At 40.3% G+C, this 24,031-nt stretch overlaps 1 protein-coding gene across 12 annotated transcripts in view; it reads right to left on the bottom strand.

The window, feature by feature from the left end:
- Arhgap32 (Rho GTPase activating protein 32) overlaps positions 1 to 24,031 on the bottom strand; it is a 246,672-nt gene that overhangs the window by 11,975 nt on the left and 210,666 nt on the right. For all 12 annotated transcript variants that reach the window (XM_076575941.1, XM_076575942.1, XM_076575940.1 and 9 more), the window contains 8 exons: positions 14,491 to 14,640; positions 6,108 to 6,210; positions 5,278 to 5,422; positions 4,768 to 4,850; positions 3,880 to 3,987; positions 3,463 to 3,608; positions 2,529 to 2,724; positions 997 to 1,142 (listed from right to left, as the gene is read on the bottom strand). In XM_076575941.1, coding sequence (XP_076432056.1) covers positions 997 to 1,142; positions 2,529 to 2,724; positions 3,463 to 3,608; positions 3,880 to 3,987; positions 4,768 to 4,850; positions 5,278 to 5,422; positions 6,108 to 6,210; positions 14,491 to 14,640 — 1,077 coding nt within the window. The remainder of the gene's footprint in view (positions 1 to 996; positions 1,143 to 2,528; positions 2,725 to 3,462; positions 3,609 to 3,879; positions 3,988 to 4,767; positions 4,851 to 5,277; positions 5,423 to 6,107; positions 6,211 to 14,490; positions 14,641 to 24,031) is intronic.

The raw sequence follows: 24,031 nt of genomic DNA, 5'->3' as shown, positions 1-24,031 counted from the left end.
AACTTCAGTTCCAGGGACTCCAGCGCCCTCTTCTGGTCTCCCTGAGCACCAGGCACATGGAGTGCACACACGCAAATACAGGCAAGACATCCATACATATAATGTAACATTAATTAATTTTGAAAGTTAGCATTCCCGACTACCAGCTCACCCCCATAAGAACTGACAATGCCTGCCAAAGATGCCAAACAGAATTCTACTTCAGCTGTGCCTGCACACTGAAAGTCCTTTTCGTACAGATTCCTAATTAGACTCTTAAGGCAGGGCACTACCTTAGTTTTCTTTCTGCAGAGTTTGCTATCAAAATATCTAACATATGGGTAATACACGATTGCAAACTGAATGATGTAAATGAACTGAACATTACTTCTAACAGTACCTAAGCAGAAAAATGATACAATTCTTTCTAGATTAAGAAGGTGTTCTTATTAGAGCACAAGTTTCTAAAACTATTTTTAAAGAGTATTTTACTCAATAGTAATAGATCTATCTGATGGAACACAATACTCCCATCAGCAAGTTACCTAGCAGAAAGAATGTCATTGGTTCCTATAGTTATAAATCTGAAAAGTATGCTGAAAAGGTTTATAAATTTTAAATCTGTAAAATTGAAATCAAAACAAGAGCATAACAGCAGTATTTGCATATTACCTGCAGTATATAAGCTATGCTATAAGCAATGTCACAAATGCACTTTTAATTTTTAATGTGTGTGTGTGTGTGTGTGTGTGTGTGTGTGTGTGTGTGTGTAAAATCTGTACAATTTCCGTAAGAAATTGAGTTCTTCTGTACATAACTTATATTCTCTTACGAGCTGGTGATAATCAGACCCGAAGACAATTCACCTGTGCCATACAGCAGTGCACACTTTACAGTGAGGTGTGGCATGATGGCATGGGGAAGGAACACCCAGAGGAGGCAGCCACGAGGACAGCAGCAGGTGCCCAGAGTCCCCAGGCCGTCCGCTGCAGCAGGACAGGGTGGCAGAGTGCTCACCTTTCAAAGCCATGGCCTTCATCTCCGAGGGCTCACTCTCATTACGCTGCAGCTTGCGTTTAGAGACCGAAGATGACTTCCCCAGATTGAAAAAGGAGCGCCAGCTGCCCACAGGAGACTTTTTCATCTTATTCTGAGGCCTCTTTCTGCAACACAGAAAACAGTTTGTCAGTATTAACATAACTGGGGCTCTGTTTTTCCTACAGAACAAGAAATGGACACCTGGTAGAAAGAACACAATAGCCTGGAGAGGCCCAACGGGAACAATAAACAAGCCTTCTTCCTTCCCTGTGGTGCACTGTACAGTGCAGTCCTGAATAACATGGAAGCTAAACATGTGGACAGTAACATGAGCAACAGCGTCACCAAGGTCACTTGTACCTCACAATCTAAAAAAAGTGAAAATAAGACAATGATATTAAGCCCCCATAAAGAAAACAGTGTAGAAAAGCTGACATGAGTAGAGAGAACAAGGGCAGATGGGAGGAGGGTTAAGAATCTGACAGATGTGGAGTGCCAGGCAGTGTGCCCACTACCTATGTAGAGCTAGAATGCCCTACAAAATCAGACAACCACACAAGAGGCTGATTTAATAAAGACCTAAGAAGTTAAACTAATTTCCTTAATACTGTGAAATTGTGTGAGGAAATGAAGATTTCATCAGACCCAAAGATGTCTACATCCTAATGTCTACTTTGTGAATTGCTACCCAGTAAAGACATTTTTTAGTAAATCAGGACTAAAACTTGAAAGCAAGGTGCTCAAGATTAACTCAAGAACGATAAAGTAATACCATGTACCAGAAGCCAGAAGGGTAGCAGACACATAAAAAATGCCCTGCACATTCATCTTCCTACAGACCTAGCAAGGGATTCACACCCTGAGATTAGCGTTTCTCTAGGGAAGCGAGCAGTGAGGGCGTCAGCTCAGAGGGACGCAACTGAAAACTAAGGACAAAACAAAAGCCTCAGGCAAGTTTATAACTTTGTGCTGGGTAGAGTTCATAGCTGGGGGGGGGGGGGGGGTTCCTCCTGCACTCATGAGAACTGCACAGTAGGCCCCGTTCCTGACCAGGAGCATCTGAGCTGGGCAGGAGGGCCTTAGGTCTCAGATACCAGGGACTCTGATGTTACGGTCAGGAGTCTGTTGGAGCTGGATAAGGAACCAGTGTCAGAGAAGTCCCTGCCCATTCACTACGTTCTGAATAAGTTGTGTCAGCACAACTTTTTTTAAATTCCTAAATAACATTTCTCAGAGAAAAAAGTCAGCGCCACAAAGTGAATGTGTATCACTTTACTAATGATTTCCTGTGTACAACTAACTTTAAAAAAAAAAAATCACATTACGTTATAAAGTTTTGCAAGAATAATTTTTATCAGTCCTTAGAAAGGGTTTGGTATCATTTATATCCAAGTAAATGTTTTTCTAGAACTGCCCCAGATTTTAATATAATAATAAAATAGGACATTTAAAGCAAACTACTCTCTATAGCTATGAATCCATATTTTAAAATAAGACTCAGTGTATTTTACCTTTCAAGTGGGAACTCAATTATGGTATGGAACTTCCCTTGAAGGGCAGCAGGCCCCTCTCCTACTTCAATGTACTTATTTTCAGTCACGATGGGAGAAGTGACCTGAGCCTGCGTTCTGGCCTGGGCTTCCTCCAATGTCAGCAGCTTGGTAGATGGAGAAGAGACCAGCAGGGACTTGGGCCGTGACAGAGAGGCTTCGGAAGGAACAGGAATAATGTCAGTGTTTGTGTGTATCACTCTGTCCACCTTCACTCTCCACTGAGTGACAGCGTTTCAACTTCTCTTCAAGGTCTCTCAATGGCAAATATCACAGTGTTTTATATTTAATAAAAAACAGAAGGTGACATTCCAGAGCACAGTGAAATTCTATAATCATCTATTTTCCCTTCTTAAAAGGTACCAGGTAAAGGTGATCACTCAACATTTTTAGTCTTAGGAGGGTTTTTTCTTTTTCTACTAAATCTCATACCTTTATATATACTAATAAGGAGGGTGATCTTTTTTTTCAATGTTTAACATCTTTTTAATTATCTTTTCTGTATAGGCATTTTGCCTATATGTGACCATACTACTTGGCATGCAGTACCCATGGAAGCCTCAAGGGGGTGTTGGATCCCCTTGAACTGGAGTTGCAGATGGTTATGAGCCACTGTGTGGGTTACTCTGGAAGAAGAGCCAGTTCTCTTAACTGTTGAACCATCTCCCCAGCCCTGAGGCAAGATAGCGTTGATGCATAACGAATTTATAACAGTCCGATATATAGTATTCCTTATATACACACTGAGTAATTGTCAATTTGTTGGGTTTGTAACAGACTGCAGTCAGCTGTCATCTACCACTGTCACACAGCATTAGATGACGTGATAACTGCAAAGTCCTCCACTCCTTCAGAATCTTGTTCCTGCAATGAAGAAAAGCCATCCGAGTCATACCTGCCCCTTCCTGCATGACAGCGCTGATTTTGCCACTGAAGAGCACATCTACATGATTGAGGATGAACTCAACAACCACAGACTGAATTCTCACTTCCATGAAAGCTGCTGTCCCACTGAAGCAGGCCGACTCTATCTGCTTTGATCTGTGGGGGCAATAACAGTCCCATCAGCACTGCGAAGAGAGGTCTCCTAACCCACAATTCTTCAGCCCAGAAGTTTTAGAGACACCAGTGGAAGAAACCATACTTTTACATTACAGTCCCTTAACTAATGCCTACAGGCTGCTTTAGGGAGACAGTAATAAAATAACAGTTTGCTTTACTTATTATTTTTTTTTATAACAATGATACAAAGTTTCTTTTTTTTAATTCAAGAAAATGCATTCTCTGAAGTTCATAATAAAATATAAATTACCTCAGCAGGTTTGGTGCCCAGACAATGGCAAGGTTTTTTGCATGCATATTGGTGATGGAACAATAGTCCGCTAGAAGAGACAAGTGTCTCATCAGGAACTCCAGTGTTCTGGAAAATGAAATACAACATGCTAACTGAAATAGACACTATATGGCAGTGTGGAGATCATTGGCCTGTAACTTTCTGACAGCAGAATAGAAAACAGCAAGCGCGCGTGCGCGCGCGCTGGCACACACACACACACACACACACACACACACACACACACACACACTTACTTCTTTGGTGACTTACTAAGTTTAAACATCATTCAAATGAAATTTCCACACCAAATGATACTTTAAAGTTATGCTAGTCTACTTTTAGCAGAGAACTAAAAGGCAAGGGTCTAAACATTTCAAAGCATAAAAACAAGGCATTACAGACTAAAGGTGGCCTGAGCAGTTCCAGCAGCACCAGGAACGGTACCTGGGCAGCTGACGTGCGTTCACAGTGAGGGACCCCCTCAGCTGTAAGTAATGTCCTTGTTCATCTTATTCATTTAAACAAGTCTATGCATATTGAGATTACATAACCGAACAGAATACTTTTCGAAACAAAACACGATCAACTTATTAAACTAGACACACACTCACATACACACACACACACACACACACACACACACACACACACACACACACACACCATGTACACTACCTATCAGCCATTACAGCATCTCTGGATCCGTAACTATACAGAGATTAAAACAAGTAAGACAGTGGCCAAGAGACAGAACTATAGTTCCTATTATTAGAAATAGTAATTTATCTGAGTCGCCAGAGATCCAGTTGTGCCTAACACGCACTTCTCTGGCTCCTAGTATCCATCGGCCAGGTCACAACTTACCTGTAGTGTGGTGGGGGGAGCTGCTGGATGACATCGTGGATTTTTATCAATCGCTCTTCATCTGTTGCTGCTGAAACGGCATCCTGTAATAGACACAACCCAACAACCCAGTTAGTTTTGCTTGTCCAAATCAGAGTTCCCGACTTTCAATCTCACTCTGAGATTGATCTACAAGTCAAGGTAAAAACACAGCAGCATCAAGAGGGCACACTGCTCCCACACACTGGCACTCTGTTGCCACTGTTACGAAGTGTGAGGGTTCGCAATGGCACACATGCTAAGCTAGTGGCTCAAAGCCAGAAATGAAAGGACAGCACTGTGAAAACGTCAAAGACCCAGTTCACCTGACTGCTACTATTTGTTCAAAGAGGTTTTTGATTTTTTTGTTTTGTGGGCTTTTTTTTTTAAAGCACAAAATTAATTCTCACAGGAGATTAAACCAAAACACATTTTGAATAAAAATACAGCAAAACTACACAGAGACCTTGAGATGATGTATCCAGTACTCACAGAGAATTTCTCATACAGCTGGTAGGTAAGCAGAGGATTTGGGAGCTCTCGGAAGTACAGCTTACAGAGGGAGCCCACAGAATGGATGTCTTGAACGTAAGGTTCTTTCGTCAGGTCGGGGACATGCTCAGAATCAAATTCATGACTAGCCCAGACAAGAGACAAGACAGGGTTACTTTAATGAAGCAAAGAAAATATACACCACAGCACACAATGCCAGTACCCAAAATGTTCACCTCTATTTCAGAGCTGCTGTTTCCTCCAATTATTACATGTAACAAACCAGTATTTGGACTTCAACAGTAGCAAGAGATTATCTTTTGTCAGCTATCCATGTGGAAATTAAGGACACATATTTAATAATAAAGAGAAATAACCTCTGCCCCAAAGGTTCTCTTTACCTCAGAGACTTGCTACTTTCTTCAAATCATCATAGTTCATATATTACATTTGGATTTTGACAACCACGCTAAGGCACATGTGTACAGAAGACAATTTGGGAATGCAGTCTCTCCTTCCTCCATGCAGGCTCCAGCTTAGAACTCAGTGCTCAGCAGCAAGTGCCTTTACCTGCTGAGCCAACTCACCGGCCTTCTTTCAACATTTTAAAGAGACAAAATGGTACTGAAGTACTGAGGAGGTTAGTGTGCACAGTTCTGGGACACTACAGATAATGAAATGTCATTTAGATGAGAATAATATGGATATTCTTTCCTAGTTTATCTCAACCATGTTATTGGTAACTATGGTTACCAATGTTACTGTTTTTTTTAAATAATTTTAATTTGCTGAATTAAATAAGAAAAAAGAAAAATGTCATCGAGTTTTACCGAAGTCTCTGGATATTGGAGGCAACTCCTGAGAGACGATATATGCCATCCACGATGCCATATCTCTCGATGAATGCTGTGCAGCTTTGAAGAACCTGGGGCACTAAAGAATTTTAAAGACAGATTATTGTGGTTATTCAGTGTAACCAAAGTGCCACCCAAATCATCTTAGTTTTCATAAGCAAAATAAAATTCATAAACCAAAGAGCAAATTAGTTAGTCTATTATAAAAAAAAGAAGAGGATCTGTTTATAAAATCTCATACCTAAACCTAGCCACACCAAGCCTGGCTCTGTTTATACGTGGTTCAGACAGTCTCCAACCACAGACTCATTTAGATTAAGTGTTTAACCCCCTCACTACTACAGACTAAATAAACAGACAGCGGTTCACTCAAATAATACCCACAGTAAATGATTTTACCAAGTTAAGCACTTGCCCCAACAATGTAATTACTGTAATACTCCTAATTATGTTTCTTTTACCTCTCAGTCAATGTGAAGGGATAGCTACTTCAGGCATATGGACTAGAACAAAAGTTTGAAACTAATGTGATAAACTTCTATAACCATTTAAATTTTTACAATGGCTAAGAATTAGCATTCTTTATTTTGTAATGCAAATTAACCAGCACACAGACTTCTTAACTGGTCATTTGATATTGTCCGTGAAAATCTTTGACAAGCAATAATTAAAGGGACATTTCTGTAGAGAAATACCATACTAAGGGAAAAACACCCTGTGGTAAATGAAGCAGGCTGGATGTGCTAGTAAGACAGGCTGAGCTACTGAATTTCATTTACTGTACATTACTATGTCTTTTTTTTTTAAACTGTAATGTTACCTTGCTTTTCCTCTGGTTAGAGTCATGCAATCCACCTTTCAAATTCTATCAGCTATCGTATTTTACATCTAAAATCTGAAAGCCCTTGTGATTAAAAATCAAAAAGCAGTGGCAAATAGCATTGAGCACTTTGTATATCAAGGACTAGTCCTTACAGTGTAGAAACTTCAAAACATCCTATCTCTCCCTCCCTCCCTCTTTCCTTCTTTTGTGTGTTCACCAACATGTGCATGTACAAACACACCATGAGACTTATACAGAAGTCACAGGACAGACAACTTGAGGAACTAGTTCTCTCTTTCCATCATGTGGATCCCAGGGATCACACTCGGGTTATCAGGGTTTATGGCAAGTGTCTCGACCTGATCAGGCACCTCATCAATTGTACAATGCATACTTGTTTAATTCTCAAAGGAACTGTATGGGCAAAGTGCTCTCACCACCGCACGTTACAGTGAAGGAACACCTCTTCAGACATCAGGCTCTCCCAGAGGCGTGGAGGGCTGTGATGGAAGTGAAATTCAAACGCAGGTAGTGTAAGCACAGCATCAACACTTCAAATGCCTGCAATACACTGCCAGGTGCATCAGGCCCTTTGTAATTTATCCTCTCCACCTTGTTTCCTGAGTTTCATAATCCTCGCCCTAACCAATTTCACCATATAGAGGCTGTTGGTCAGTGGCTCAGTGGACACTCTTAAGCTTCACTGAATACCCACAAGGCAAGGAAGCTGCAGCACTCTGCCCATGTGGTCAGATCAGCATCATTTCCAAGTGCCTCTTGACTGTACACCATTACCCCTTCACTGTAAACTCCTCAAGGTGAAAAACCAAAACAAGCTTCCTCCATCATTGGCATTCAGAGGTACCATCCAGACATGGGTACAAAATCAGCAAGTGACTAACTTGCTCATGTTCTCAGAGCCAGTTATTTAACAGGGGAGGACTTGGGCTTCATACAGGGCTATATTCCTTTTCAGCTGTGTAGCTGTCCCTCGAAAACACTCAGGAACTCTAGTAACAAAAAAGAGATGCTTATGTAGCAGAGAAGAAAACATGGAGAACTGTTGAAGATTTTTATGGGTTTCTAAGAAATCAATCTGGTGTGCTAAATACGAAGTCATCTTTCTATACTGTTTATCAATAACCTCAGTGTCTTCAGTCAGTTTCTAGAAGTGGAGTAAAATTTAGGGTTTCAAGTTTGTCACCTATTCCAAAGCAAATATATTTACAGATTGCTGGAATAATGAATATGAACACCTTATAAAAGAAAACAGAGCATTAGTGTGAGTGTGAGTGTGAGTGTGAGTGTGTGTGTGTGTGTGTGTGTGTGTGTGTGTGTGTGTGTGTGTGTGTGTATACATGTTCTTATTGTTTTGTTACTACGTATGCCAGACTGGCTCATCTACAAGCTCCAGGGACTCTCTTGTAACTACCTGCTATCTCTGTGGCAGCACTTGGGTTCCAGATGCTCATGTTACTCATCTGGCTTTTAGGTGGGTCTAGTGAGGCCCAGTGAGAGACTGCTTCGAAAAATAAGGTAAAAACAAATGAGAAATACATCCAATACTGACCTCTGGCCAAAGCATTCACATGTAAGCACACAGCTCCTTATCAAGCATGCTAGGTCACCTGTGTACATAAAGATTGGCCTTGGAAGAAATCCTTTCAGGAGAGGACTTTATTTCTTTATTTATTAGGTTCTTTCCAGTCATACATTATTTTATTTTCATAAAAATAAGCTACCAAAAAGCATAGGTAACTTTCACTAGACACTTATATTGTGTGATAGTAAGTTAATATATGTTCATATTTTCCAAATAAGTTGAAAAGCTTTACAAGCTACACCCCCAACCAACCTCTAACAAACCAGCCAACTTCCCACAAAACAATGACTTAGTTGAAACATAACTATAGAAACCTTCAAAGCGATTCCTCTAAAATAGGATCACTTCAAGAATTATCCACAAATATTCTAAATACAATTCTGGTTTACTTAACCCTTTCAGCCTTTGGCATGATCTTACAACAAGAGAATAAGGAGATACTTAAATTAGAATTCAGGAAGTTTAGAATTACTGCGGAAAGAATTAGGATACAGACTACAACAGAAACTGACCCTTGGTTTTACTCGGCATGTTGGTCTCATGTCTGTTCTCTTTGTTCATTCACTCTCACACTGACCAAGCAATACTTATTATATCTATTTTATCTGTGGGCACCATGCAGGCCTTGTAGACGAGGATGAAAACCACAGCTGATCTTCAGGGGCATGGCTTTGGGACACTGTCACAACAGTACAGTGCACTCAGAACAAGCACCATGATTTCGAGTTAGGAAAATACACTGACTCGAAGAACTAAATTCAGGAGTGATTTCATCTGTTTTTTTCTCCTACTATGCTCTAGCCATAAGTGCCTCATATATGTATAATGGTTTAAAATAAGGGCCTTTGCTAAAGGAACAAGTAATTTCAAACACAGTGATGTGTGGACTTTCCTCTCTTTAGACTTTAAAATACTTTTCATTTTTTTTTTTTTTTTTTGTCTTTTCCCAGGGTCTCATGTAGCCAAGGCTGGCCTAGAATTCCTTTTACAGCCAAGGATGACTTTGAACTTTTTGCCTTCTTCTTGCCTTTGTCTCCCAAGGGCTGGGACTCCACGTGTGCACCACCGTGATGACTCACAAAGTACCCGAGATGAAACCTAGGGCTCTGTGCCTACTGGACAAGCCCTCCACCAACTGGGCTACATCTCCAGCCCTAATACTTCTGTTTTATATCAAATATAATTTCACCTATTTCCTACAAAGTTCTCACTATTCTTATTAGCAATTTCCTTTCAAACTTTTAAGGACATCCCATTTTAAATATGTACAAGAAATAAAAGAAGCCTTCAATGGAAAAAAAAAATCTCAGATACCTAAAAAACTTCATTCCACCTGACCAGATTTTAGAATCAGAGAATTTATAACTACTATAGTGAAAACTTCTATTTGTCAAAACAAAATGTTATGTTGGCAGCTGTCTTCCACTAATCATGAAGGGAGGGAAAGAGGGATCCACTAACCATGGAGGGAGGGAGGGAGGGAGGGAGGGAGGGAGGGAGGGAGGGAGGGAGGGAGGGAGGGAGGGAGGGAGGCAGGGAGGCAGGGAGGGAGTCAAGACTTCTAGGGTTCTACTGAAACCATCTGAGTTGATGCTGGAAGCTCAGGCATTCTGGAACAGCCTGGTGAAGGCTGGCTCTTATTAATGATCCCACCCAAGCAAGAATGTACAATGGCAAGAGACATAAGAACAAGAAAATAGCCTGACTCTAGGGTTAAGGATGTTCAAGTAAGGTATAAAAATAGTAGAATACCTGCACAGAAAATACTGCTGGCAGATTTTTAAAGAACCTGTAATATCTGTAGTCTTTAGTGAACTCACATTTTGTAGAACTATGGGAGTTTAAGCTCTGTCAAATTATCCCGAGTCAACCCTGGCACTCGGGACAAGAAAAGAAAGAATAAACAGAAAACTGGCTTGTCAGGCTTTTACATGATTTCTTACAGCACCATGCAAGAGAAACTGGTCGGGTTTGTGATTCGCTCCAACAGGGAGGTGCCGAAAAGTAGAAAGTGTAACAGGATTATCTCTGTAAATCTGATCACTCACTGTGAATACAATTCAGAGAATGAGTCATTTAGCAGAGTATTACTCAGATACGAGCTTCTCGGGAAAAAAATGTGTGACAGTTGTACATGTTTAGGGTAAAGACCCTAAAGTCTTGATTTGTTTAATGACAAGGACATATGCTCAGACAACCATCCTTAGATTTCACTGTGCCAACATCAGTGTGTACTCACACACACCTGATGATTGTTACTTTATACTCAGGTTGTATGATCTTGCCCACTGTTCCAAGGGCACAAACCTGGACAGCACTTTACTGTTCAGAATACAGTGGTTAATCAGAGCCCAATGAGTAAATGTTTGTAAACATATCCAAACATAACAACTGTAGAGGAAAGTAGAGTATAAAATAAAAATGCAGCACACCTGTTGAGTGTACTTAGAACGGACCCTCAGGACTAACATATGTGCTGGAAGGGCCGGTGTATGTGCTGGGCCCGGGGCAGTGCTATGCATCTCTAACTAGAAAACTGTTGTACAGGCTGCACTAAACCCATACAAATATCTTTCTTTAATAAATTAATCCTAGCTACTATAACTTTTTATTTTACAAGTTTATTTTTTAAGTTTTGACTCTTTTGTAATCACAGCTAAAATCATAATGTACTTTTTTTTCTAATAATTTCACGTTTTCAATTCTCTTTTTAGAAATAAAGACATAGACATGTTAGCCCAGTCTAACTCAGGGTCAGGGTCTTCAGTACCATAGTCTCCACTTCCCCATCTTTTAGGACACTACTGGGAGCCGACAATGCTTTCTGGGATCACTCTGAGGCCCGGCCACAGCTGCTCCTGGAGAGTTGTCCATCTCCAGGTACCCACAGTGGGCAACTTGGCTTACTTCTCTTCTATCGTAGATCCGCCAACAGGAGGACCGCACAGTCCTTCTTTACAGACACCTTTCTGGCATTGGGTAAACTGAGCTTGCTGAGGTCTATGGAAGCTGCTGCCATAGCTCATCATGAATTGGGGGCTTTTTTTCTCCCACAGCCTCCTTTCCTCTGGCTGCCTCTTCATCTGTGCACTCCTGACCCAGTTCCAGTTCCTCCACGTCCACCCATTCCTCAAGAGCATCCCTGTGGCTGAGTACCGCCCTCACCCACACCTAGGGTTAAGGCGTTTGCCAGCTCCACCTCAGCCATGTGGATTTTCCCAACCTTCCTACCCTTGGCAAATTTTCTGAAGGAGAAGGACTCCCCTTATTCATCTTCTAGATGCCATTTAGAAAGTGCTTTGGTGATGCCCAAGCTAGGTTCTGGCAGTAAAGAGTGTTTCAATTTGACCAGAACTCCATGAGTCTGAGCACAAGTCAGCAAATGAACTCTTGGTCATCTTCCAAGCCCCAGACTGCCAACTTTTGTTAATCTCCTTGTCCCTAATAATGCGAGTGCTCTGTTAAAACTTTATTCTCTCTCTCCCCTCTCCCCCTACACTTTCCTTCTCTCACCAAATCCCTTCTTCTCAACCATTCCTTGACTACTTTCATATGCTCAGGGAACAGAGACATATGTGTGCGCGCACGTGTGTGTGTGTGTGTGTGTGTGTGTGTGTGTGTGTGTGTGTGTGTGTTTGTGTGTGTCCCACTGGATGGTAGTACTTTGAGTAATTATTAGTGTATATACCACTAACACATGACACTCCCTCTCTGGTGACTGCCTACAGCTCCCCAGGGAGGGATGGGGCCTTATCAGATCCTTCCCCATCGAGACAGAGTGCTAATGATATCTTGCATAAATAGTCACTGCTGTTATGAGTCCATGGGTGCAATAGCCATGACATGCCCAGAGGGGACTGTGTCACAGTACTGCTGATCCTCTGGCTCTTGCATTCTTTATGCCTCCTACCTGAGCCTTGCAGGAGGTTGTGCAGATTTCCTACTTAAAACTGAGCATCTAATAGTCACCTATTTCCAGTACTTGGATCAGTCTCTAATAAAGCAGAACTCTTAACAGCCACCCACACTTCTTTCTTCACCATCAGAGCTCTGAGAGAATGGGGGTCCTGACGGAGGGAATAACATCACTGACTGGCCTTCTACCTGCATAGTTCTTAATCACTTCGAACACTGTGTCTAGGGGAAGCAACGTGGTCTCTTCCTGACAACACTAATGGTGGCTTTTGTACACTCAGAGGCCGCAATGAAAAACACAAAATGAGGTTAAATGAAATACAAGAGAAAATAATCCAGTCAAAGAGACACAGTAAATACAAGATGTATGTTAGGCTGCTGCTATCACAGCACACCATATTGTTCCACAGTAACTTTTAAGTAATGTACTCTAAAATAACAAGTGTAATTCATAATGTATAAAACTGTCACAATGAAACATTTTCTATAATGGAAATATGCTTATTTTAAACAGTATAGTTATTACATAAAGTAGTAACATTATCATTCATTGTCCTTATCAGGACTTTTGTACATAGTCAGGTCTGCTAGGTCCCATCTATAATCCCAGCACCCAGGAGCAAAGGCAGAGGGATCTTCATGGCCATCCTGGACTACATAAGGAGTGGCTTATGCATAAGACTACAGGTGCAGCCTGGGCTACATAGAAAGACCCTGACTTGAATAACAAAAAATTAGGCATGTCATTATAATTTTATAGTTTATGTTTTATACAATGACCAGTGCCAATGTTACAGAAATACACAGTGCTGTGCTGGCTTGGACTTTCTGTTGGGAGGCAGTGGTGCTCGGGACTAAAGTCAGGCCCTGAGAACTCCAGCCTGGACTGAGGTTTTGGAAGTCTACAATCTCACCAGGTGACAGGAATTTTTTAGCTACATTACAATCTTACAGGACTGCTGTCATTCATATATATATATCCTATCATTTCCCAATACAGCATTATGTGCACACAACTATAGTTTATAGTTGTCGTTTGTTTATAAAGTCTAAATAAAAGCAGAGTGAAGCCGGGCAGTGGTGGAGCACGCCTTTAATCCCAGCACTCGGGAGGCAGAGCCAGGCGGATCTCTGTGAGTTCGAGGCCAGCCTGGGCTACCAAGTGAGCTCCAGGAAAGGCGCAAAGGTACACAGAGAAACCCTGTCTCGAAAAAACCAAAAAAAAAAAAAAGGCAGAGTGAATGCAAGAAAAAACAATTATATATAAACATAAGTACATTTTTTATTTTATATGTATTGTATTTCTCATCTCTCGCAATTACATATAAAAATTGAGTATTTTTCTTTGTGACTGTTCTAGTTGTTTTATAATTTAAAGTATACATTTAATTCTTTTAGACTTTAAAATAGTCTATGTATGTATAAAATATAATTCATGGTAAAACTATAGATATACACTGTGCAAACAATCTAAATAAAGTCTCAAATCTTTAAAAAAATCTACACATTTATTAAATGAAATACAAATAATTTAGATACTAAAGAATATTTGTTCTAATTAAAATTTCAGCCAATAAAACTTCAAACTCCTTTGCTTCCCTCCAACCATTCATCCAACCACTAAGAGATTCACCGAGAATTTAAGGAGTAAGGAATGTAAATTTTAGGTACAAAATCTAGGAGGCTGATTTTAGTATTTTCCAGTCTCAAAAACAACACCAGTCACTGGAAACAAGTGTTTGAAGACATGGACAGGGAGGCTGACAGAAGACGTTACCTGGACGGATGTAACAAAGCCCACAGTGTAACAGTGTCCTTTGTCCGAAGCCAGCTCTCATCCCATCAGAACGCTTCCGCAAAGCCCTCCCTAAGTTCTTCCACCCAGAACGGAGGTGAGCTGCCAGGTGCTGAACTGAACCACGGCACACACCAGTCACCACATCTGCCCAGTGACTGCTGACAGCTAACCACTCCAAACACGTCAGGCACTAACACCTGCTCATAAAGTTTAATATTACCTTCAAATCCAGAATTCAGAAGGTGCTCCCCCAGGTCACAACCAAACACTCTCTCTTTCAAGATTCCCCGCTGCTTCAGCTTCTGCTTTGTTGGGCGAGACTTCATGAATGTTCGTAAGAAAGTAATGAGCTTGCCGTGCTTTTTAGACACTAAAAGAACAAAAACAAAACCGTGGATATCTTAGCTGTGGCCAGGGGTGACATTTCGGTTAGCACGAAAAGAAACCAACCTTGTCGTTACCTTCCAGATAACCTGCTATAAACACACTTTCTAACTGCAGCCAGCTGCCTGACTGTTGATGGACTTTGTTCTCCCCAGCCTGGGGTCCTATCTGATGGACAAGACTGGACTCTGTGACCTTTAAATCAAGTCTGCCTGGCAAACCAGGCAGCATGTCAGAGCATGCAGGAAGGACTGAGTTTGGATCCATCGTCTTGCTTTGGAAATCTTCATAGTTAGAAAGGCTCGAAGGAGTATAAAGGTAGGTTCCCATCCAGCCAGTTCTTTTTTCTTTCTCAATATTGGAGAGGGAACCCAGGCCCCAGGCATGCTCATCAAGCACTCTGCCTTTACACTCTTTCCACTGAGATGTTAAGTTGGTAAGTTGTGTGGACATCTTTGAACTTGGTCTGTAGCGCAGGCAGGCCTTGAACTTAAGATATTCTTGCCTTAATTTCCCAATTAGTTAAGATAGGCCTGCATTAACAAGCCTGACTAAAATATTTTTCTTAACGATGAGAAATTTCCACAGCATTTTGGGATACAACTGGAGGAAGAAACTGTCTTCCTTCTTCTTTTACCAAGAGGAACATCCTATGATGCCATAAAACAGGGCGATCAACCTAATAGCAATAAAAATACCACATTACCTAAACACATCAACTTAACTTCTCTGAAGATCGAGGCAAGATATAAGGAAATTAGTATCTGGAGAAAATATTTCCATCGATTAATATATCAGAAAGACAACAGTGAAAGCATTGAAAACAAACAAGTCCCTGGAGTAGTGGTATTGGCTAAGAAATACATCCTTCAGGGAGAGCTACTCTAAAAGACAACACACGCAAACAAATACCATAAACTCAGAGATCAGCGGCTGGATGAAAGCCTCTTTCCCAAGGCCTTAATCCCCTACTCTGTACACACAATTGCTGGAGTCTCATTCATCCTACTATAGATTCTTCAGCAAATCCAAATCATTATCTTCAGAGCAGATGAAGACTACTGAGGGAGCTCTGTGCCTCCACAGCAACTCAGGGCCCGGATGGACCACTCTAGACCAGATCAGATGATCTGGTCATCCATTTGTTTCTTCTCATGGGGAACACTATTTGCAGATGGAAGCATCTTTCCCACAGGCTGCAAGTGTCCTAACTAAGCTTTCTTGAGACAGACTTCCTTTGCTACGCCCAGGAAAAGCCCTGGGGCAAACTGGAGCAAACAGTCACTCTACATTGCACAGGCTCAATGGAGGCTCTGCTGTAGTCATCAAAGGTTTAAAATTTACTTACAGGGCAGTCATGATGCATACACCTTTAATTCAAGCACGCAGAAGGCAGAGGCAGGTGGATCAACGACTTTGAGGCCAGCATTGTCTATACAGAGAGTTCCAGATCAGCCAGTGCTACACAGTGAGCCCTGACTCAAATCAATTTTTTCTAACGTAGAATCATCAATATAATTTTGGGGTTACCTTAAATGTGCTAAACCTGCAAAAATTAAAAACTTTTCTATCTGAAGTTCTTAAATGCCATGCTCTTAATTTCCCTGGTATGGGTCAGACATTTATAGTGTATTGGTTAACTTTATAGAGCCTGTGACACAAAGTATAATAATAGGCTAGTGTGTATTTATTTCCCCCTAGCTGCTAGTAATTTTATTAATTAATTTACACTTACTATTGTGTGTACGTGTTTGTACAAATTACATTTAATTGTGTCTATGTGCATGTACTGTGGAAGACAGAGGACAACTTTTGGGAGTCAGTTCTCTCCTTGTTGAGGCAGGTCTTTCTTACTGTTGCTGCCATAATTTACACCCCAGGCTAGATAGTCCATGACGTTCCAAGTGATTCTCCAGTCTCTGTCTATAGGAATACCGGATTCCAGATTCCAGACAGGCACCACAACCTCTAGCTTTTAGAAAATGTTTTACATAAACTGAGTTAGCAGGCTTTTGAGGCAAGTGCTTTTACAATGAGCCATATAGTCAACTTTTATCTCCAATTTTAGATGAGGACACCGAGGCACAAAGATGGTAAGTCAACATGCTAGGGTTAAATAATCAGAATTCAAAACTAGGCCATTTGCTAACACCCAAGCTCTTGGCAACTGTGTGACACTCCCTAAATGAAGAGAGCAAGAGAATGGCAGATGTTTTTAGTGGCTAATAAGGAAATAGGTAGGACAAAGTAAACACAACTCAGGAGCAAAGGGACTCCAGGAGACAGGATGGTCAGGGAGAACTGTTCCAGGAATATGTGTCAGAGCCAGAAGGAGGTGTGAGAGCTAGTGGGGGAGCAAGTATTCAATGTGGTTACAAATGACAGGCCATAACAGAGTATGGGTTTATGCTGTGGGAACACACTGACTAGCTTACACAATTTGAAACAAGTGATTACTTAAAAAAAAAAAAAAAACCACCCAGTATGTATATGAGAAAGCCAAAAATGCACCAAGAAGGAGTTGGCTGAACAAAGCATTTTACATTCACACACAATTATTGATGTGCACTGCTTTGCTCCTTTGGCTGTTTTTGTTTGTTTGTTTTTTGAGACAAGGTCTCACTATGTAGCCCTGGCTGGCCTAAAACTTGCTGTGCAAACCAGGCTAGCCTTGAACTCAGAGATTCATCTACCTCTGCCTCCCAAGTGTTGGGATTAAAGGCATGCATTGCCACACCCAGCCATTCTTTAAATCTTTTTAAAGCCTATATACTGCTACAGTATAATCTCTAGGGTAAATTGAGTTTGAAAAGTAAGCTATAGAAGTTTATCATACAAATACAATGAGGAATGCATGTATCTCTCACAAACACTAACAAATTCACACACATACGCATGAATATATATAAAGAATCTTTTAAGATTTATTCTTTTAAAGTAGATCTCTTTTTTTAAAGGATTTATTTATTTTATGTGTATGGGTATATGCCTGCATGCATGCCTGGTGCGATGGATCCCCTGGAACTGGATCCATCTGGATAGTTGTGAGCTGTCATGTGGATGCTGGGAATTGAACCAGGTCCTCTAGAGGAGCAGCCAGAGTATTCTTAACCTCTGAGCCATCTCTCCAGCCCACTAAGGTTTTTATTTATTTATTTATTTATTTATTTATTTATTTATTTATTTATTTATTTATTTATTTTTGGTTTTTCGAGACAGGGTTTCTCTGTGTAGTTTTGTGCCTTTCTTGGAACTCACTTTGTAGGCCAGGCTAGCCTTGAACTCACAGAGATCCGCCTGCCTCTGCCTCCCAAGTGCTGGGATTAAAGGCCTGCACCACCACTGCCCGGCTAAGATTTATTTTTATTATGCATATTTGTATGTATTCTAATGAACTCCTCAATAGCAGAAAGTGTCAAATATTCTTTTTTTCCCGTATTACTTAGAAACATCATACCTAGAATTATCAATGGAAATTAATCACAATAGAAATCACAATTGATAATAATGAGATAAATGTACAATTGTGATCCTTTAACCAAACTCACAACCCAATAAACCCCATTATTCAAAGAATATCCAGTGTTCAACTGGTCTTTCTAGGGCAGTAAGGTGGTTTTAACTGTGCTTCTTGGTTTGCCAACGTGGCTTTCTTTCCTGGGTAGGGTGATGAGTGTGCACATTAATTTTTTTTCTAAAACAGTGACACAAGGCCTAACTGATTAAAGCTGCAAGAAAAATGAAGGCAGCAGAGACTAGCAATTCTCAGCTAGTACTGGAGAGTGCAGGGAAGCTGCCTGTGTGCACACCCTCCTTGCTCCTGTCACCTGTTCAGAACCATTACATATCACAACATGACATCCAGTCCTGGGAGTGGGAGCTGGAGGGACGACTATTTACATCCTAGCCCAAGGCCTAAAATAATAGACATTCATGGTAATAAAGATCAGTAAACAAAATAAAAATGTTCAAATTAATTGTACTCTAGCAACAATTCCAAATTGTTCATTCATATTAGTTTTCTCACTTAAGCCTTCTTCCCCATTTCTCACATGGTCAAAAGGAACTCACTGTGGACATAAGAAATGTCTCCCTCCCTGTCCAATGTTGCCAGTGTACTCCCTTGAAAGGCAAAAGCAAAGTAGTCTCCATTCTATTCTACACTTCTGCTGAGGCCTGCAAAGTCTGGCTGTAGATGGTTAAGTGCTGACAAACCCATTCGTATGGAGAAACATAGTAATGCTGTAGAAGAGAGGCTGGAAGGGTCAAGGTCCACAAAATATACTAGATTAGAGACAATCAAATAATAAAATGTGTAAGAAGCAAAGTATAAAATGATACCACTAAAGCAAATCACATTCTATATCCAAATTTCCTATTCCAGAATAAAACGAAACATGGGTCACAATACTAAATTCTTCCATGTTATTTAGCCAGAACAGATTTTCTATCTGCAATCTTTTTATAAACCAGGCAAACCTACCAGACTGGTCTTCCTGGTAGTTACACGTTTTAGCAGAATGACTTAGTCTTGCCAACATAAATCTTTACAATACCAATTACCAGTTTATGGGGAGATACTAAAGACAGCCACTTCTGTAGAGCATGGTGAACCCTGATATGGAGGTTGGACACTGAGGTCTTTAATTACATGACAACAACTGCCAAACCGTCTCAAAGCAGACTTCAATTCTCACACTTCACTAGAGTTCTCACAATCAGTTCTCACATACCTTCTAGACTAACTTAGTACAGGACTAGGCCTGGCTTAGTTTCTGAGGGTGTAAAAGAAGCTGGTTTGTATCTAGTAAATGGCCCCAGCATTAAGTTTATTTGAACATTCATCATTTATAACATTTATAACAAACTCAGAATGTCAAAGCAGGTAATATTTTGGGTAAAAACACCATGTGGAGATTTCCCTGCAACAATGAAGATATAATAAACTTGTTAAGTCTATATAAAGCATGCAATTCTTAAAATTCAGAGGTATTTTACACATTGTACTGGAAAGCCTACCTATGTTTTGTTCTCAAACACAGATTAGATAACCGTCTGGCAGAAATTTAACAATGGGGATACAAGCATGGGCAACTACGACACAATATTTATGCTGTAGTAGAACAACCTCTTTCTACTTAGCATCCTAAGTCTTGACTGTGTCCTTTAAATATTTTTCCATTACATAAATACAAAAAGATTTTAATTTTTATTCAAAATTCTTTGTTTGCTTTTATTAAACACAGCACTATTTATATACACCATGGAACACATAGTAAGGGTTTTTTTATCTAGACCACTACTAAGCTGCCTTAATGGGCTAATACAAAATTCTGTTTTTTAAAAGAAAACATAAAAGGTAAATTTTAAGGCCTGCCTTAGTCTGTGATCAACTTAGCAGGGCCACATGGTTAAAGACTACTGACTCTCCCTCTTCCACCAGTTATCAACCGCTAATGGGCCTCAGCCGGGGTGGGGGGGTGGACTTCCTACTCACCCTGCCCCCCACTGTGCTCTACAGTAGGCTTTTGTCTGCTTGAGCTTGGGAAGATCTGTGTCTGCTGTTACAAGTGCTGTAAGTTCCTATGTGCGACTTCCTATTGGGTCCAGAAGACACTGTTGCCTTGAAATTACCCACCAACTTTGGCTCTTACAGACTTGCCACTCCGTTTCTATGATCCTCAACTTTATGGGAGGAATGTGACATTTGTGTCCCACTTGGGGGTGTATGTGGTGTTTTCAGCAATTTTGTCTTATCATCAAGTGCTGGAAGGCAGCCAAGAGTATTGCCAATAGCTTGTAATGCTTAGTGTGGGATCTATGGGACCCTTTTGGCTAACAACCCAAGGAAAACTAACCCTTCCTGGAACTGGGGGTTTTATTTGCTAGCATGTGGAGTCAAGTTTGGGTATTGTTCCCATATTGTACGACAACTCTATTAAAGCTCTTTTAACTGGGTAATATGAACTGGAACCAATGGGGAGGAGGAGGAGTGGAAGGAGGAGACAATTCCTTCTTCTTCCCCTACCCTCCAGTTCCTCTTCCTGCTCCACCAAACAGGGGTTGCAAATCAGATTTCTGCACATCAGATATTTACATTACGATTCATAACAGCAAAATTACAGTTATGAAGTAGCAATGAAAATAATTTTAAGGCTGAGGGGTCACCACAACATGAAGAACGGTATTAAAAAGAGGAACTGTATTAAAGGGCTGCAGCATTAGGAAGGTTGAGAGCCACTGAGTTAAACAAAGTATTCAATTTCACGTTTCCATCATCTAGGTTTTTTAAGCTTAGCATTTTGCCCTATTACTTGCCCACATACATTTTTTTTTCCCATTTTAAACTAGGGAATAAAGCGCTATAGACTGCTGAAGCAGTAGACTCTCCTTAAATCCTATTTTCTCTACACAGAAAACCTTCAGACTTAGTGTTCCATCCTCACCCGCGCTTTGTCCTGGGACTACATGCGTATGTTATCACAAACAATTCAGATGAGCATGTTGTGGTTTAGAATTTTAGGAATGAAATCATGACATCAAACGTTACATCGTTATATAGTTTGAGATTTATTCCTGGCACTTGTGGTTCAGTATATTAATTTTTCACTGTATTAATCTTCCCTTTTTAAGTATATGCAACCATTTCTACTTGCAGTGTGCTACTGGCAGCTGGAGTTTTTCTTATTTTAGTCAGTGTTGCACTAAGTAACAACTTAGCAAGTGCCTCTGTGACAGGTGATAGGCTTCCTCTGGCAGCCATGCTCAGAATCATTGGACACCAGAGTACTCTGCTGTCCGGCCTTACTGAAGTTCACCAAGAAAACTTAAAATAAAAGTTTGAAAGCCTCCTATTTAAACTTTACCAAAGTTGTCCCTAGAATGACAGTCCCTAGATAATTTACTAATATCCTACTCCCACAGAATGTACCAGAGCCCCTCCTTCACACCTATGTTCTATTTTGTTTATTTCTTTTATCAACCTCATGAACACGATACTGTACTTGACTTTAACGTACTCATGATTGTTGGTTTAGTGAGCATTTAGCTTTACTGGTTGCTCATTTTCCTCTTTAATGGAATACTTTTTACTTTTTGTTTGATTGTATTTTTCTTACTGCTAGGTATTAATCTTACATAATCTGAAAAAAATCTGTTAGTTGAATATGTCACTCATAAAATCTTTACCATGTTTATAGCCTTCTTTTTATTGTACAAATTAAAGCATGTCTTTAGATATGGCATCTATACTTTATGGGATTTTTCTTTACCCCAAGTCATAAACATATTGCATGATTTCCCATATTAATATTCAGCACTTTACATTTTTATAGCTCTCTTTCATATGAATTGTCAATTATTCTATCACCTTTAACTAAATACTTCTTTGTCTGCTAATCTATAAAATTAATTATTTCTGTGAAAAGATGTATACTGATTTTTGTAAGTCCACTCCCCATCAGTACCTTACTTTAGTTTTTTTCTGGTACTTAATGAAGACGATTCCTTCCACTTATTCTGAACTCTTCAAAACTGCCCTGCGTTTTCAGTCCTACAATTTAGAATCAACTTGTCAAGCTGCAGGGTGAAAACCTTAGAAAAGGTCATTGAAACTACATTTAATTATAGATTATTTTAAAGAAATTTAAACGTGTTGAACTACAACACTGAGTCTCCTCAGCTATGAACATAGTGTTTCTCTCCCTTTATTGAAGATTCTTTTACATCCTTCAGTTACTTTTTCTATGAAGGTCTTACCTATTTTCTGTTATAACTAGTCTTAGAAATGCTACTGTACATACTATCTTTTTCCTAAATTACACTCTCTAACAATCTCATTACTACTATGTAGAAAATTAACATAGTTTGCAATAGTGAGGTTCCTAAGGTTCCAAATTTGTCCTGTAACTGCTAGCTATGTAACTGGGAATAAGCTAACTGTAATTCTTTATCTATAAAAACATTGAAAACAGTAACTATGTAACGGGTTTTTGGTACAACTGAACAATTTAAAAGTCTGAAGCACTCACTTATGGACAGAAAACTTAACAAACATTATTACTTTTATTCAAAAATCATGCTGACCCCTATTATTTTTTACTGATTCATTTTTTTTTATTTATGTACGTGTGTGTCTATGTATATTATGTATGTGCAGTTCTCGTGGAGGCCAGAAGAGGGAACCAGATGCCCCTAGAACCAGAGGTTCAGGTGGCTTTGAGCTGATGATGTAGGCGCAGGGAATCAAACTCAGGCCCTGTGCAAGAGCAGCATGAACTCTTACCTGCCAAGCCAACGTTGTAGCTCCAGTTTCTGTTACTATAATAATGTGACTGTAGACCCTTCTAGACTGACATACAAATAATCTAGATTTAATTCTTCCATTCCAGTCCTTTTATTTGTTTCTGTCTAGTTTAATTGGATCTTTGAAAAATGTTTATCTTAAATATAAGAAAGAGAAAGAAGGATAAATAGTAAGGATGTCTGAAAAAGTCACTAGGAATCATATTAGTAGGTACCTACCTAAAAAAAAAAAAAAACAAATGCCTGTAAGTCTGTATGTAAATATACATACATAGTTTCAAGGAAATTCTATCATTTGGGTTGACAATGCTCCCTCCAAAAGCCAAAGACATCTAACAAAAAACGCAAACCCCTGGCAAGGGAAGCCCTCTTTTGAACTGCTGGTCAGGGTTGTTCAAGAGACTCCCAAGATATTCTGGACTACAGTTGTTGCCCCTGGTTGCCCCACAGAGGCAGAACATAAGTCCCTGTTGCTGAAGACACTATGCACTTCAAATGCAGGGCCCAGAGGCCTCTGAGCTGGAACTGACCTGAATGCTTCCTCATGAAGACTAGCTTTCATGGGACCAGAAGGTACCATGCAATCTTCCAAAGGAGAGAGGCAACCCACAGTTCCACCAGCCAATGAAGCCCCAAAACAAGCAGCATGGCACGCTACTCCTCAGGGTACAGTAATGGCACACACCCCCTGGCAGTAAACAACAGTCTCTAGTGGACTGAAGACATGCCTGGTACTGGAAATCCGGCCATCTAACCAGGGCTAGAGAAGTCGTGGATCTTAGAGGAGACTCGACAACCGCCACTTCACCGAACCAGCACAAGCCCTCCCTACATTCTAAATGCTTATCCTTATTCTCCCAGATAAGCCTAGTGCTCACCCCGCACCAGGGAAACTTTGCAACAGATCACAACCATTAGAGAAAACCACAAACAATCAAAATACAGAGCTGTGGAGCTCAGACCCAACCAATACGTCTCCAGTACGACTCCTGCACCCAAGGCAAGGATCACTGCAGTGTGGAAGAGAAATGAAAAAAGAAACCATGAACTTGAAAGAGTGCAAGGAGGGGTAT

Source organism: Peromyscus maniculatus, chromosome 7, assembly GCF_049852395.1.
Source record: "Peromyscus maniculatus bairdii isolate BWxNUB_F1_BW_parent chromosome 7, HU_Pman_BW_mat_3.1, whole genome shotgun sequence".
NCBI lineage: Eukaryota > Metazoa > Chordata > Mammalia > Rodentia > Cricetidae > Peromyscus > Peromyscus maniculatus.
The sequence above is the reverse complement of the archived record's forward strand: the minus strand, read 5'-3'. Positions and strand labels throughout refer to the sequence as shown.